The 17435-nt window shown below is 40.0% G+C and overlaps 1 protein-coding gene across 3 annotated transcripts in view; it reads right to left on the bottom strand.

Moving 5' to 3' along the window:
• Window positions 1–826: 826 nt before the first annotated feature.
• Window positions 827–17435, bottom strand: part of frmd3 (FERM domain containing 3) — a 120321-nt gene continuing 103712 nt past the window's right edge. For all 3 annotated transcript variants that reach the window (XM_061729283.1, XM_061729284.1, XM_061729285.1), the window contains 2 exons: window positions 6697–6934; window positions 827–5603 (listed from right to left, as the gene is read on the bottom strand). In XM_061729283.1, coding sequence (XP_061585267.1) covers window positions 5123–5603; window positions 6697–6934 — 719 coding nt within the window. In that variant the 3' untranslated portion in view covers window positions 827–5122. The remainder of the gene's footprint in view (window positions 5604–6696; window positions 6935–17435) is intronic.

Raw genomic sequence — 17435 nt, 5'->3', positions numbered from 1 at the left:
ATTTGTTTCATTTGAATTCAAATTATTACAAGATGTGGTCTCTACATGTTCAAGTGTTGCCCAGTTTTACATCAGTCCTAGTCCATCACTGGTAAAATAAAAATATGCCTTCCTTTCATTCTTTGTACGTGCAGTATTATTTCATCTAAAAGCTGTTTTGTAATCTGAGGATTTGTGGAGGATGACAGTTCTATGCAACTAACTGAATCCCCACATGTCCCGACTAAGACCCTGCTTAGAATGCTTCCTGAACACCTCGCTGGGTGTTCTGGTGTTCTGGGCACATCCGGCTGGGAGGCCACCGGGCCACCAGGAGACCTTGGAGGGACTATATGACTCGGCTGACAAAGGAAAACCTTGAACCCAGAAGAGCTTGATGAGATGACCTGGGACAGGGTGGTCTGGGCTTCTCTGCCTAGAATGGTGACCCCTTGTCCTACACATTGATAAAGGCAAGTTTATGGATGCCTGGTTGATTGGTTGGATGGATGGATGGTTGGATGAATGGATGGAAGGATGGATGGATGAATGTTTGGATAGATTCGCTTCCTATTTCATATTACACATAATTTTAATCTACCAAATAAAAAGTATTTTAAACACTCATGTGTATCATGAAGTCTTGTGCTGCTCACATAAAAATGTTACTCAAGGAAAAGAACATTAACTGCAGTAACAATTTTCTACCACACGAGGAAGACAAAAGCTCTGGAAAAACATGATGGAGGGGAGATGTTATGATGTGTGCCATGAGAGACTACAACTGTCACCCAGAGATTAACGACACAAATGATGACCATGCTCTTATGTATATACATATTCATAAGGGAGTTTTATTGTGGCAGTATTAACATATAAAACAACCCATGTTTTCTTTTAGAACATAGAAACATTCAAAATTTTCACTTCACAAAGTTTATAAGGCTTGGTTGTCCCAGAAGAGAGGGGTGATTACTTATGGAGACTTTTTTTCTTCTTTTCAAAGTATTGTATTTAAAAGACTAAAAAAGAAAGAAAAACTAACAGTACAGTGACAAAACAATTAGACTAACCAAGTATACAACAACATAATTGATTTGACAGCTGAAAACAAAAAAGTGACATGCAAGAGAATCTGCTACTGTACATGCCCACACAACATGGAAATAATCTACAGATTATTTTCCTCTTGACATGTATTGTTCAGCATTTTTGCATATATCAGACCTGAGTTCAAATATTTAAAATCTTAAATAAATTAGTCAAAAGCATTTATTACTACTACACAGTTTACATTTCAGGTGTTCTTTTCTGTCTTTTAAGAGAATTAATTTAATTTAAGGTTTATAAATAATTGACTCATGTCAGAAACTTGGACATTTGCATTAGAATCTCAGATTTGACATCAAGTTGATAATTAAACTTTTTTCAATCACAGTTTAATAACAGATGACTCTCAGTTTATCAACATTATGATGCTTGTCAAACATAGAAACTCAGTTTCAGTAGCTCAAAATGAGCCAAAACTCAAAGTGGATAAATCCCCCTTCAAAGATAACTAACTAAAGTAATAAATGGGCTACAAAATATTAAAATGCTACAGTGATAATGGGACAACGGTTTGCTGTTATCACAAAACCAAGAGGCCTTTTTGTTTTTTGCAGTGAGACGTGCACTCTTAGCTTCTGCAGCCGTCCATAAAGGATGGCAGGTTTTACATTTGCATTACAAACTTATCAACTAAGCATTTTGATATGTTTTTTTTTGATAATCTTTTACCAGAGTTGTACTAGACTCAGTTCAATGTTTTATTTTGTTTTTTCAAACTGAAAGTGAATGACATCCAGCGCTGTTTATGGTAGCTAACATGCTAGCATGCTCAGTTGGTAACGTGGATCGTGCTAATATTCGAATTTGATGGTTTACAAATACACAGCAAGAACATGATAAATATAAGAGGTCCAATAATTTAGAGCTGGTCTTTACAAAATAATTACATGCCATTTAACCAAGTAACCAACTTATTTGGGACATGATTGGATCAAGTGAGAAGAGGCTAACTAAATTAGCAACACATATTCAGCCGTGTCGGTTCATTGATTAGAATGAAGTATACTTTTAAAGCTGTTCAGATAAACAAAGCTTACTTTTTATTTACATATTTATTTTTGAAAGTATCTTTGACTCGTTTCTTTTGTTCACTGTTCAATTGGTAAAAAATACAGCAAGCATGCATTAATCTAAGATGGAGGAGACAGCCAAGCCTATATCTAGAATGTTTTACACAGACAAGACACAAAGAGGGAAGAAAGAAAGGAAATCTTTACATACAGTATGGCAGGCTTTTTTTGGTGCCACAGCTATAGCATTTACAGAAGAGGGCATGCAGGAGTCAACTCAGGAACACCTCAGTTTAGTTGGAGGGCAATGGAGCAAATAAATCAAGGACCAAAACCAACAACAAACTGCCTGAAGATCTGTGTGTGGATGAAGTAAGTTTCTTTTAGCTACACACTGTAGACAGGCAGTGTATCGCCTGCATTTTGGTGTTTGATCAGGAGTACAAACAGCTACAAATTAAGATAATATATCCCCCTGTACTACTGGACTATGGTGATTGTTTAATGGTGCATACAAATCAATTTCTTCCACTACAGTGAAGCTATTATTCTCTCAGACACATGATGTTAAATGCAAACACTGTCCTTGTAGTGGTTCGGCCCTTTTACTGGTTTCGCCATTGAGACTTAGTGCAGGTGCTGTCGTAGGAAAATAAATTCTTTGTCCCAGATAAGTGTGTTTCAGTTGTTACTGCATACTTTCAATATGCACAAAGCTTGTTAATGCATAAAGTCTACAAAGTTACATGACAACACAGCTGATCACATGAGGCATTGAACTGAAGAGAAAAAAGATGGCTTTGATGGAAATGTGCCGCCACATACATGAATAGTGTCTTCTGGATATAAACTTTAAAGCATCATTTCAGTTCTTCATAGGAATCTGAGAGAGAGCCTTGACGCAGCTTTAATATAAAGGTTCCAGGTTGCCATTATAAATATGAAGCCATATGGAGATTCAGTTATCGTGACCGAGCTGCACTTCCTGGCTCTCAACAGTGATGACCTTTGAATAATAGTCTTATTAAAAAGACATGGATGCATTCAAAAGTGACAAACATACAGGCAGACAACCTGTATCTACTTATGATTGACTTCTCATACAGTGTTAGCATAGGCGTAAAAGCATAGCTTGTATGGATAAACTATAAGTGCGTGGTTACGAGATGCTGTTTTTTTTAATATACATGTATTTTTTTGTGTACTTTTCATTTTGAAAATAAACTGCTAATACCCTTTCCTGAGAAGTTCATCGACTGAACAACATTTTGAACATATTTATTTACTTAAATATCTGTTTTTATTTGAAATTAAGTAATTTTCAGTGCTGTATGTTTTCATTCATCTTTTCAACCAGACCAGCCAAACTACAACAAAGAGGCACTCGATATATTAAACCCACAATCTGCTGATGGCTGTATGCTCCCAAAAAACACTAATTGTTATTTTTTTTCTGATAAGGGCCTCTTGTCCTTTCTGTGCTATAACAGTTTACAAACTAATGCACTGCATTACTGAGACCAACAACAGCTCCTAGCAGCTGCAGCTCTCAGAAATAAATGTTTTTAGAAAACTCAGTAGGAGTAGCAATTAATGTGAAATGTCCTATTTCCACAAATTGCCATAAAAGAGCTTAAAATCTTTTTTATTTCATGACTGAGACTTAAGTGCCAATCTGTTCTTCGGACAACTCTGTTCAGGTTGTTTGATATCTTTTGCAATAGCAATTGAGTGGATTACACAATTAAAAGCCTCACATCATCCCATCGTGTATCTTTTATGTCCAGTGCATTAACAGTAAAGCCTCCTGCTGCTTGCAGTATCTACAGATGTTTCATTTCTATAATTTCTACTTCTTAAATACATTTTTCTTTAAATAAGTGACGAACTTCAAATCCAAAATTTTCATGAATGTTGCTTATTTTTCTTTGACAGGTTTTCTGTTCAAATGTACTGCCGTGTTGAAAGATGCTTTCACCTCCAGCTGAACATTTAAATTTTCCCTCCTTCATCCCTACTGCTCCCAAAATGACATCACGCTATCTGAAACAGCTGTAATCGTAAATCTTTGTGCTATAACCTCTGTAGGAAAAACCCAGGGTACTACCAAGTCAACAAAGGTTGATGGCAGTCCTAAAAAATAGTCTAAGTTTCTCAGTCCCCATCACCCTGATACACTGCAATAAAGTACCTTTTTTTAAGTAATCTTTTTTTAAACTCTTAATTTGAAAATAAACTCAAAGTAGATCCTCTGACTGAAAAATTCCTGAAAGATCACATAAAAATTTACAAAACATTAAAAACAAGTCATTTAATATTTGTAACAATTTTTAATATATTCCTTTTATATGTATATATTTATATTTATATATATATATACTGTTGTCTACTGGTAAATAAACCCTTGCTCTTTTTTTCCTTCCCACCCACTCCATCATGACTGACACTCTCCAGGACCAATTAGGTTATCTGCTCTGAGGACAACAACCAATCAGAATAGTTTGTGATGCATGCTGAAGAGCCACTGCACCCACTTGCCAGCATCAGGTGTGGATAGGCTATTTAAGTGTTTGCTCTGTTGTTTTTACAAGTTCTTTCTATTATTTCTGCCCATAACTTCACAATACAAAGTACCTTTTGTCCCCATTCTTTTGAGTTTATCACTGCCAAAAGCGTCCATCTTAACAATTGAAGAATCCTATGATTTATGACTTATTCCTTTCTAGAATCTGTTTTCTTCATGAGCTCAAACCATGCTGCCAAAGAGGTGAGACAAATCTACTTGATTGAACCTTCTTCATAAACCACCTTGTTACATTTCTGTTAACCATCATAAAAAAACACAACATAATACAAACTCACTTTTAAATAATGAAAGCAAAATTATTTCTCCCCATTGGCAGATTGTTTTTTTGTTGTTGTTGTTTTGCCTTCAGTGACACCAGTTGTTAAGACTGCATATATGATTAGATCACATGTTAAGACAGACATCAGGACGCTCCATCATCTGCTTCGCTTGCTGTTCAGTCTGACCATAGGTTTTCCATGGCCATGCTGATCTTACAAAGGATCCAACGCCGAAGCGGGCAGTAATACTCATAGTGGAACTGCTCGAATTCTGGTGTTTGGCGGATCTCGTGAAGGAAGGACACGTCGATGTCCGACTCGAGAAGCAGCAGCAATGTGGGCACAGTGATAAGCAGGACGCCCATTACCACAGCAACAAATCTGGCCATGCTCAGCACACATGCGTTGACCCTCTCATTGGATGACAGCAGGCGCAGGCTGCTGCTCAGGACTCCACTCATTCGACTTCTCGCAGCCAGGCGTGTGCGTTCGTATGCACGGTCTTTCTCCCTCTCAGCCTCCAGCTGGGCCTGAATGTCGGGGTCTGCGTGGAGCTCCCTCAGCAGCCTGGCCGGGCTCTGAACTGCAGAGGAGAAGAGCAGGTCGGCACCTCCCTGACCGTCCTCCACTGGGGTGGGAAGCATGCTGGCACAGGGGCTGCAGACAAGACAGCATTCAAACAGAAACATATCTTTTCATACAAGATAATACATTTACACATGCTTTGTTAGGATAAAATATCTGGGATTTCAATACCTGATTCAAGAATGAAAGTGACTAGAACAGCAGCTCTAAGGTCTAGAAAAAATGCTCAGAAATTACTGGTCAGCTATAACGTTAGGACCACTTACTGGTAATATGAGTAAACATTGCCCATCTTGTTACAATGCAAAGTTCTGTTGGTAAAAATAATTGTAAAAAAAAAAAGTATTGTTCCCGGCACTTGTCACCTGCTTAAAAAATCTTTGCAGACCAATCGAACCCCTAACACACCAGCATCACTCCCCCACAGCTCTACTTACCTCCCCCAGCATGTCCGCCTTGTAGGAAGTGCTCAGGGAACACAAAATTAGGTGATTATTTGGTTTTGAAACTTCCCAGATAACAATCCGATGGGTTGTGATGACATCTGTGGGACATAGTCTCAGTTCACAGAGACCCAACACCACAACCCACTGGGCCCAAAGGATTTATTGCTAACTTCAAGAGCAGCAGATACTCCAGAACACCCTCATACGTTCATCACCAAGATCCTAACTGCTCTTTTAGGAGGACATTCTCGATATTAAGTAGATGGCCACAATGTAATGGCTTGTGAATGTATCTATTTACAACTCATTTATATATTGCGCTCTTTCTTGTTAGGATGCTTATATATATCTAATAGGTCTACAGAGTCATCATTCAGTCTCCTTTTTTTTTAATCTCCGCTCCGTTAGCAATGTTTTTCATGTTATTTCTTTTTATCTTTGATTGCGTCTTATCATTGATAGGAAATACGGTTGGTGGGGAAGTGGGTGGGCGGATGGATGCACTTTATGGTACGAAAAGTGCTATATAAATAAAATTTGAATCGAATATATTTTATTTCGTTTCTAACTTCTGTTTTTGACCTTTAATTTGCAGGTGCAGTGGCTTCAACTTTAAACTTTAAACTTTAGCTTTAAAGAATAACAACTCAAAGAGGTTGTAGATTATTCTTATAATGGAAAATACATATTTACGTTGATTTGGACAATTTTTTATACACCTGTAGGAAAGCTCAGAAATGGTGAGTGCACCGCCAGCCTCGTCATCTTCCTCCAATCCATCTTCGGATTTGGGTGCTTGAGGTCGGAGATTAGAGGTTTCCGTGGAAACATAGAGAGGCTGCAGATCGCTTCCCAAATTTGAGTTTCCTGCATCTGTACTTTGTTGCTCTGTGTCTCCAGGTGTGGTTGGAGGTTTTGGAGGAGACAGGGGGACAGGATCTTTCACAGCGACAACACCTGGAGAGAGAAAGTGACAAGAAAAGAAGTGTTATTTTCACCGAATAGAGATTCAATTAAAGAACATTTAATTATATCTTTCATTCCTGCCATCCTGTATATAATTCATGGTCATTGTACATAATACATACTAACATACATATTATATATTTTTTACTAACTTATTATATTTTTTCTATTTTTATTTATAATTAGTTTTTTTATTGCTCAGTGGTTGCTTTTTTTACGAGGTCAAATTCCTTTGTACATTGTACATTTGGCGAAACAAAGCGATTTCTGATTTCTGATTTTTAATTCAAAAGAGATATTATGAACTAAAATACAAGCAAAAACCATGAACTAGTATCAGGCTGAAAAGGTAGCACATGACTGGTGAAATATTAATTACATTAATATTCATGAATATAATACATACATGTTAATTAAAATGGAATATTAATTAATCCAATAAAATAATTAATTCCTCAAAAACATTCACTTCATATATTGTGAGCCATCTCAACTGTTGATTTTTAATTTGTAGTTTAACACTTTAACCACATGATGGCATCCCTGTCTTACTAAAAGATGAAACACATTCCAAACAAATCCAAAAATTGAACGCCTCATGATAAATAAGCATCTGACCTTGCATGAAACCTGGAAATGTGAGAGCAGTTACATAATTTAACCCTGGTTAGTATGTAGATGTCAGCATTCTCATATATTTGTCTGTGTTGCAGGTGTGTGTTTTTGCATTCAGCCTATGATTGTCAACCTGGGATTTTTGATGACGTGCAGTACCCTGACAACAGAGCAGCTGTGCGGAGATTCACTGAACTTTGAGGTTCGGACTGGACGACGAGTGTTAAGACATTATCAATGACTGAGTGCACACAGTGAACTTCGCTTTGTAATACTATAAGTGTGTACAGAAAATGTGAGTGCTGTTAAAAATAAATCCATCTGTAATCCTGCAGTGGATGTAAGAACTGGGGGAGTAAATGTCCTGTAATGTATGACTCGACAAGTCAACACCTCTAATCTTTTCATCATACACACACAGCCATGTAATCGCAGCCAACATTAATGGCAATCAGACATTATCATTACTTGTTCTGATTAATGGGGATGATGAGCTCTGAATGCAGAGGGAAATTAGTGTTAGTGAGCCAAAAACCTGATACAGACAATTTTAATTTAATTTTAATTTAATTTTATTTAATTTTTATCCATTTTCAATTTTAAAGAATTCATCAAGAATTGCTGATATATTCAAAAGAAATAAAAGAACAGTGAAACGCGGTGGGCAATGGAGTGCAAGTCTCCATTCAGTTGAAACAAGCCTGTCCCTCTACTGCTGTTTTCCATCCTGTTTATAATCCTGTCTGCGTTCTGTCCAGTATGCTCTGATACAAGCGTCTCCTAAAATGAGCTGATTAACACTGCGAGGTGCTAGATTCCTGTGTGGCCACCACATACACACATATAAAATCAATCTAAGCCAAACGCAGAGGACTGTGTTTCCCTGTCATGCAAACGTTGACAGGCCTATTCATCTCTGTCCTGCGGCTACATTTTTGGCTTCCAAACACTTCCAAATATTTTTGCGTTAATCTGCCATTCACTGTTCTAAACACCTGCTCTCTTTAAAATTCAATGAAACATCTAATCTTTTTTCTACATTTTTCAGTGAGTAGCACACTGTATATCGTGGGTAATAGTACAATTCTGGTTCACTATTCAGTCACGTGTGTATGCAAAAGTGCATACACAAAGACAAAATAAGATTCTTGAGAGTCACGGGATGTTTGGCAGATTAAATTCACAGTTTGCACCAGGCGGTTGCCATAACAGACAAGCAGCTTCTGAGCTGATACAATATGTGCACTTCATGGGACAGCTAAAAGGAATTCAAATTTTATACTTTTTTTTATACTTCTAATATGCTGCATATGTTGAATATTTCTTCACTTTCTGCTCAACTTACTCTGTTCCAGTGTGTATCTTTGATGTCCAGTACTGGCTCCAGCGATGCGTCCCCCATGCCCCACCAGCCGCACATAAACATCCCGTGCAGTGTGATTGGCTATACGCAGATGAAGACTACGGCGTGTTGTGATCTTCACCTGGCACCTCAAAGCCTCAGAAACCACTATCGATGTGTCTTCCTCGTCTGCCACTTCCCCTGGTTGGAAAACCTCAAGAGGACCAGCTTGTTCCTCGTCCATCCCCTCTCCAAGTGCTCTGCCTGATGACACATCCAGACTGAGTTCCCCCGTTTTGCCTTGGCTTCCACAGCTCCCAGTATTGCCAATGGCAGGGCGATCATTTGCTCTCATTTCAAAACTACTGCGCATGAGGCCGCTTCCAACATCACCGCTGTTTCTGTGCTCAACAACCTCCATCATTCAGTCTCGCAACAAACTTTGGGCCAGCTGTCTGCAGACTCCCCCACTCCCCGACTGACTCGGCCGCCAGCTGGGATCAAACCCACACAGCCATACATGCGCACGGAAGATAGATGCCGCAAGACGTACACCAGACACATACCCTCTCTCTACACAGACATAGTGGCCCTCCTGTGAATGTCAGCGATATTAACATAGAGTGAAGGGGGCATTAGAGGAGGATCAGGCCCAAAGCTGCAGTTTCTATATATAACCAGGTGGTCCTAGCTGCAGAGTGGCAGCTAATCTAAGTCTGACTACAAATGGACAGACCTAACCCCTCACTAGGATGGGGAGCCTCTTTTCTTTAAGCCTGTCTTTATTTCTCTATTTTCCCACTAATATGCATTTAATATCATTCACTTAAACACATCCTCAACACTGATTACAGACGAGAGATGAGGACTTCAGGCATCAGACCCGTGGTCCTGTAAGTGATGCAGGAGTGTAAATAAAAGTAAGGCACAAATGTTGAATATAATCCAAGTGAAATATACATAGCTGTTAGGAAAACATAACAAGCTTAAGTGAGTGTTTGTGTTTGGATTTTGGAAGATAAGAAAGGAACACGTTGTACAAGCAGAAGAAGGTCAGCACTGACCTTGGGGTCAGCTTCCTGTTTCCCATTCTAATGGCTGAGACTAAGGCTCTGAATATAGATGGTGATCTTACATCATCTCAAAGATACTTTATCCCAATGTCCTTGCAGGAGCCCAACAGTTTGAAGTTGACACTCTATAGATGTGGCAGTGCTTAAGACGAACTTGTTTGAATGATGTCTGGAGGGTTTATGCAAAAGAAACACTGATAACAACCGCATACATTTTATATAATCTTTTATCAAATGTTGTAGTTCCCAAATCCGGGAATGGAAAATTGTTGCCTAGATCTATGGGTTTTGGTGTCACAATTCATTCATGCTTTGTTAAGCTCTCCAGATCTTGTTAGGGTAAAGCCTAGGGTTGCCACCTTTCAGAAATAGAAATAAGGGACGCCCCGCTTTCAGCAACGCAGGCACCAAAAAAAAGGGACATCCCCAAAACTTCTTAAATGCATAGAAATGTTTTTACTTTATATGAAAAAACAAAACGCTTTGATTTAAAGTTTAAAGAGTTTTAATAGCATGGAACTTGCATGACTGTACAGACAGCCAACCATACTAGAAACTGAAATAGCCTCCTATGCTATGTATGTCCACATCAGCCAAGATGTAGAATATAGGTGAAGAATATGGTGTAAAAGTTCATTTATTTCACTAATTCAACTTAAAAGGTGAAACTAATATATAACATAGTCTTATTACATGCAAATCAAGATATGTTAAACCTTTATTTGTTATAATTTTAATGATTGAATTGTTTATTGATTTCATAAAATATTCAATTTTTTTTAGATTTTTTATTTGGGGTTTTCATAAACTGTGAGCCATAATCATCAAAATTGTAACAAATAAAGGCTTGAAATATCTCACTTTGAATGTAGTGGGAAATAATATATTTGTTTCACCTTTAATTGAATTTACTACGAATGAAATTTAGCAATGTATTCAAATTTTCAGACCTTCACCTGTATATTATGACATCAATAAATAAGAGCATAATATTTGTCTGTATTGATTCAATACGGAACGCAACTTTTAATTCCCAATTACGTAACAATTCCGTATTTCAAGGGACGGGTGGTAAAGCCTGAATTATGGTTCTGCGTAAAATCGACGCCGTGCCTATGCCGTCACCGTGACGCCGTCGTGAGCCCTTCGGACTTCTCCGTCACTCCATTTCGCCACAGTGCAGTACCCCCCGCGACCGCTAGTTCGCAATCTTCCTGAATGGTTTATCCGACTTTTTATGGTAACAGTGAATCAAAGAGACAACTATTGTGCAAAAAAACAAAAAACAAAATAAAATCACATATACACAAAGAAAAGAGCGCTGAAAGCTGAAAGCGCGTAGTTACAATTTTTGGGAGGTACGCGTCAGTGACCGCGTCAGTGACGGCGTGTGATACGCGTCGACGCGTACCCTACGGCGTAGGCACGGCATCGTTTTGACGCAGAACCATAACTCAGCCTTTAGGTCTTGGTCTCTTGGTTTGGGAAGACTCTTCTTTCCTGGTTCCTTTCTGATTCTTTTCTGTTTCATTTTAAAGGGGAATTTCAAAATATGTGTTATGCAGCTTTACTTCCTTTGCTTGTTAGTGTAGCGTTTGCCTTCTAGATCTTAACTATTACCACGGGTGTCTCATTGGTTTCCAAGGTCCCCTTTCTCAGTCAGCCTGATCTAGTGGTGTGATCCGACGGATATAACACCTTTGACTAGCTCCTGCTCAACCAACCTGGAGCTCCTGACTCTCAGATTCCGACCTTTCTACCTCCCTTGTGAGTTTTCGTCAATCATTTTCAGCGCCATTTACATTCTATGTAAATTAAACACGGACAGTGCTCTATCTGAACCCCACAAAGCTCTCTCCAGCTATGAATACAGCAATAGGGACGCAGCTCTCATTGTAACTGGTGATTTCAACCCGGTGTTCAACGGGGGTCTGCTGGAGCTTATCACAGCTCATTACAGGCGAGAGGCAGGGGTACACCCTGGACAGGTCGCCAGTTTATCGCAGGGCCACATATACAGACAGACAACCAGACACACTCACACCTACGGGAAATTTAGAATCACCAATTAACCTACTATGCATGTTTTTGGACTGTGGGAGGAAGCCGGAGTACCCGGAGGGAACCCACGCAAGCAGAGGGAGAACATAGGCAGCACGGTGGCTTAGTGGTTAGCACTGTTGCCTCACAGCAAGAAGGTTCCCGGTTCGACTCCCAGGCCCAGCAGGACCTTCTGTGTGGAGTTTGCATGTTCCCCCCGTGGTACTCCTCCGGGTACTCCGGTTACCTCCCACAGTCCAAAAACATGCATGCTAAGTTAATTGATCATTCTAAATTGCCCGTGTGAGTGTGTCTGGTTGTTTGTGGGGACTGCGGGTGGAAACTAGCATTTCTGCTAAACCCGGTGTATTTACACTGCTTAATGTAGTGTTAATTAATATGCATTGTCCCGTCTAAATAAACTTTGAAACTGAAACATGCGAACTCCACACAGAAAGACCCCCGCCAGGGAGAACCGAGAACTTTCTCGCTGTGAGGCAACAGTGCTAACCACAAAGCCACTGTGCTGCCGGTGATTTCAACTGAATTAACTTAAAAAGACAATAAGACCAGACCTCTGGCAACACATCATGTCCATCATGTCACCAGAGGAAGAAATACTCTGGAACACTGCTACTCACCGTTCGAAGAGGGATAACCGGGAAAATGTAGGAATACAAGGCTGCCTCTTATAACATTCACAGAACAGTGTTGGAAGGAGACGGCGCTCACCATGACGGAGCACGACATGAGGACACTCGGGAGAGTGAATCCCAGGAAGGCAGGAGGTCCAGATGGGATTGCAGGTTATGTCCTTAAGGCCTGTGCTAACCAGCTAATGCCTGTCCTGAGTGTAATATTCAACCTCTCCCTCTCACAGTGCACTGTCCCCAACTGTTTCAAACAGACTGTTGTAGTTCCTGCGCTCAAGAAACCCAGGCCCAGCTCTCTGAACGATCATTGCCCCATAGCCCTAAAATCTGTGGTGATGAAGTGTTTTGAAAAATTAGTCAAACCCCTCACCACCTCCCTGCCTACAACTCTGGACCCTCTTCAATTTGCTGCCTACCACTCCAACAGATCCACAGACGATGCTACTTCTCATCTACTCGACACCACCTTGGCTCACCTGGACACCAAGAGAGGACCCTATGCTAGACCGTTGTTCATCGACTACAGTTCAGCATTTAACACCATAATCCCCTCTAGGTTGGTCCATGATCTCGGCCTGTATCCCTCACTATGCCGGTGGATTCATTGCCTTCTCACAGAGAGACCAAAGTTAGTGCGTGTGGGCTGCAACATCTCATTTTCTCCTCTCACCGCCAGTACTGGCTCCCCCCAAGGAGTGAGGACAACAAAATAACACTCAACATCTGCAAAATAAAGGAGGTGATGGTGGACTTTGGCAGGAAGCAGCAGAGGGACCACCAACCCATCTGCATCAATGGGGCCCAGGTAGAGAGAGTGGAAAACTTTAAATACCTGGGTGTCCACATCTCACAGGACCTCTCTTGGTCCCGTCATATTAATATAGTACCTTGGTGAAGAAAGGCTGACAGCAACTTTACTTCCTAAGGAGACTGAGGGACTTCAATATCCTATTCAGGACATTTACAAACTACAGCTTCTACAGCTGCACTATAGAGAGTGTCCTGAGTGGGAGCATCACTAACTGGATGGGGAACGCCACCAAAAGGGACCAGCTGGCTCTCAGGGGGGTGGTTCGGTCTGCTGAGAGGACCATCAGGACCACCCTCCCAAACCTGCAGGATATTTATTCCAACCGCTGCAGGGCCAAAGCCAGGAAGATCACCAGCGACCCCAGCCACCCAAACAATGGACTGTTATCCCTGCTACCTTCAGAGAGACAGGACAGCTGAGGGTCAACACAGAGAAGATGACGAGGAGTTTCTTTATTCAGGCCATCAGACTGTTGAACTCCATGTAACATACACATACACCTCTTTGCACTACCCTGTACTTTATATGTGTGCTCTTTTATTGTTGATTTGACCAAAGGTACATAATAATTTCCCTGTAATTCCTTGAAATTATATGTTACAAATAAATAAAACTTGAAACTTGAACTTGAAACGAAGCAGAAAGGCCCAAACCTCCCTCTCCCCAGCACACTCCTCTGGTTCCTCCAGGAGGATCTCAAGGTGTTCCCAGGCCAGCTGAGGGACATAATCTCCACAGTGTTTCATGAGTCTGCCTCGGGGCTTTCTCCCAGTTTGACATGCGCGAGGCACCTCCAAAGGTAGGCCACCAAGAGACATCCTTAATAGATGGCAGAAATACAGCTGGGTCCTCTTGATGTGGAGGAGCACCAGTTCCTACATCCTGCAGAGGAAACTTAATTTCTGCCTCTTTTATTTGCAATCTCATTCTTTCAATAACCACTTATTCTCATTCTTTCAATATTTTCAGAAAACAGTGAGCAATGCCTTTTTGCTTCACTTTCTCTTGACCACAACAGACCAATACAGAGTCCACACCACTGGTATTAAAAACACTCGCCAGCCACTTTATTAGGTACACCTTGCTAGTACTGGGTTAGACCTCGTTTTGCGTTCAGAACTGCCTTAATCCGGGGGGTCACGTGACCGGCCGGACAAGATGGCAGCTTAGGCTCTTCGCGCTTGCCCTAACCTCCCCGTTTTTACCTAGTTTATCCCTTTAAGTCTATTTTTACCCGGATATATTTGTGACGTTTTTAATTGCTTGTGACAAAATGACGGAGGCTGGGAAGAAGAACAGTACAGGTGGAGGCTCTACGAAGTCGAACAAAGGAGCTCGTGTTTCCGAACAGGAAGCTATGGCAGACATGCTAATGGAGAGACAACATGAATATCTAGAGCCGCGGTTCGTACAACTCAACGAGACGGCTAAATCCACAGAGGACAAGCTGGACACGATTCAATCTGAGCTGACCTCACTATCGGCCAGTATTGGTGTGGTGAAAGCGGATATTTTGACTCTGAAAAGCACCGTCAATGATAACTCGAGGACGGTTGCAAACCACGAGGCGGCGCTGGGCGCACTGGAACTCAAGATGGCGGACATGGAGGACAGGAATAGACGCTGCAACATACGCATCATCGGCTTGAAAGAGGGTGTCGAGGGATCGAACGGCGTGCAATACCTGAACCGCACACTCCCGAAGTGGTTCCCGTCTCTTCAGCCTGGGCAACCGGAGATCATGCGGGCCCACCGCATATACAATGGACGTCCTGCAGGAGACCGGCCCCGCACTCTCATCTTCAACGTACTCCGCTACACGACACGGCAGGATATTCTCCGGGCGGCGAGGAAAGACCCGGTCACCATTGACGGCAGGAGAGTGAGATTTGCCGCCGATTATAGTAATCACACAGTCAAGCGGCGTCAGGCTTTCACCCAGGCGATGGACACCGCGCGCGAGAGAGGGGTTGAATTTTTCCTCCTCTATCCAGCGACCCTCAAAGTCAAGGATGGTTCGGATTATCGTGTCTTCAACAACCCCAGAGAAGCGGAGGATTTCCTCAACTCTCAGCCGAGAACGACGCAGGAGAGGTCCCCTCGGGCTCTGGCTGGCGGGGCTGTGAGCCGACACACGCGGGCCGGCGCCGCGCAGGCGGCGGCGGCGGAGAATCCATAGCGTCCCCGTCACATCGCCTGGATGGATGTGGGACTCATCAGCTGATAATATTCCTGAACGATGTATGCCGCAACGGATCACGGTGAATGGACATCTCTTTTTCTTTCACGCTTCATATTCCATTTAACTTTATGCGCTTGCTCTAGTGGTGGAACAAGGTAATTCGCATATAAGACTTTATTTCTGCATTTTGAACATTCTTAAAGTGACTGTTTAGTTTAAAGACTGGATTTCTCCAGATGCGGGTTTAATCCCTCTTATATATTTTTTTTTTCTACTGCTCTTATTGACAGTCTGAGTTGCTCTAATATTTTAATTTATTTTATTTATTTTTAATTGATTGATTTATTTATTTTTTCTTTCTAAAGTGTCAGTCACTGCTGTCATAGTTATAAGTTGGCGACGTATATGCTCAGCATTTTGAACTTTCTTGAAGGGACTGTTTAGCTTCAAGGCTGGACATTTTTTATTTATTTTTATTTTATTTTATTTATTTATTTATTTTTTTTAAATTGATTTATTTATTTAATAATTTTTTTTTAATTGATTTATTTATTTTTTCTTTCTAAAATGTCAGTCACTGCTGTCATAGTTATAAGTTGGCGACGTATATGCTCAACATTTTGAACATTCTTAAAGTGACTGTTTAGTTTAAAGATTGGATTTCTCCAGATGCGGGTTTAATCCCTTTTATAAGGCGAAAATCCCCCTTTTTTTATTTCTACTGCTCTTATTAACAGTCTGAGTTGTTCTAATATTTTAATTTATTTTATTTATTTATTTATTTTTAATTGATTTATTTATTTATTTTTTCTTTCTAAAGTGTCAGTCACTGCTGTCATAGTTATAAGTTGGCGTCGTATATGCTCAGCATTTTGAACTTTCTTGAAGGGACTGTTTAGCTTCAAGGCTGGACATTTTTTTTTTTTAATTGATTTATTAATTTTTTCTTTCTAAAATGTCACTCACTGCTGTCATAGTTATAAGTTGGCGACGTATATGCTCAGCATTTTGAACTTTCTTGAAGGGACTGTTTAGCTTCAAGGCTGGACATTTTTTATTTATTTTAATTTAATTTTATTTATTTTTTTTAAATTGATTGATTTATTTATTTATTTATTTTTTTTTAAATTTATTTATTTATTTTTTCTTTCTAAAATGTCAGTCACTGCTGTCATAGTTATAAGTTGGCGACGTATATGCTCAACATTTTGAACATTCTTAAAGTGACTGTTTAGTTTAAAGATTGGATTTCTCCAGGTGCGGGTTTAATCCCTTTTATAAGGCGAAAATCCCCCTTTTTTTTATTTCTACTGCTCTTATTAACAGTCTGAGTTGTTCTAATATTTTAATTTATTTTATTTATTTATTTATTTATTTTTAATTGATTTATTTATTTATTTTTTCTTTCTAAAGTGTCAGTCACTGCTGTCATAGTTATAAGTTGGCGTCGTATATGCTCAGCATTTTGAACTTTCTTGAAGGGACTGTTTAGCTTCAAGGCTGGACATTTTTTATTTTTTTTAATTGATTTATTTATTTATTTATTTATTTTTTTTAATTGATTTATTAATTTTTTCTTTCTAAAATGTCACTCACTGCTGTCATAGTTATAAGTTGGTGACGTATATGCTCCAACATTTTGAACTTCTTAAAGTGACTGTTTAGCTTCAAGACTGGATAGATTTTTTTTTTTTTTTTTCTCTTTCTCTCTCTTCTAATAATATCAGTCACTGCTGTCATGGTTATGTGCAATGTCAACAACTTTGATCTTCATGA

This window comes from Cololabis saira, chromosome 9 (genome assembly GCF_033807715.1).
Source record: "Cololabis saira isolate AMF1-May2022 chromosome 9, fColSai1.1, whole genome shotgun sequence".
Lineage (NCBI taxonomy): Eukaryota > Metazoa > Chordata > Actinopteri > Beloniformes > Belonidae > Cololabis > Cololabis saira.
This window is presented reverse-complemented; position numbering and strand designations above follow the sequence as displayed.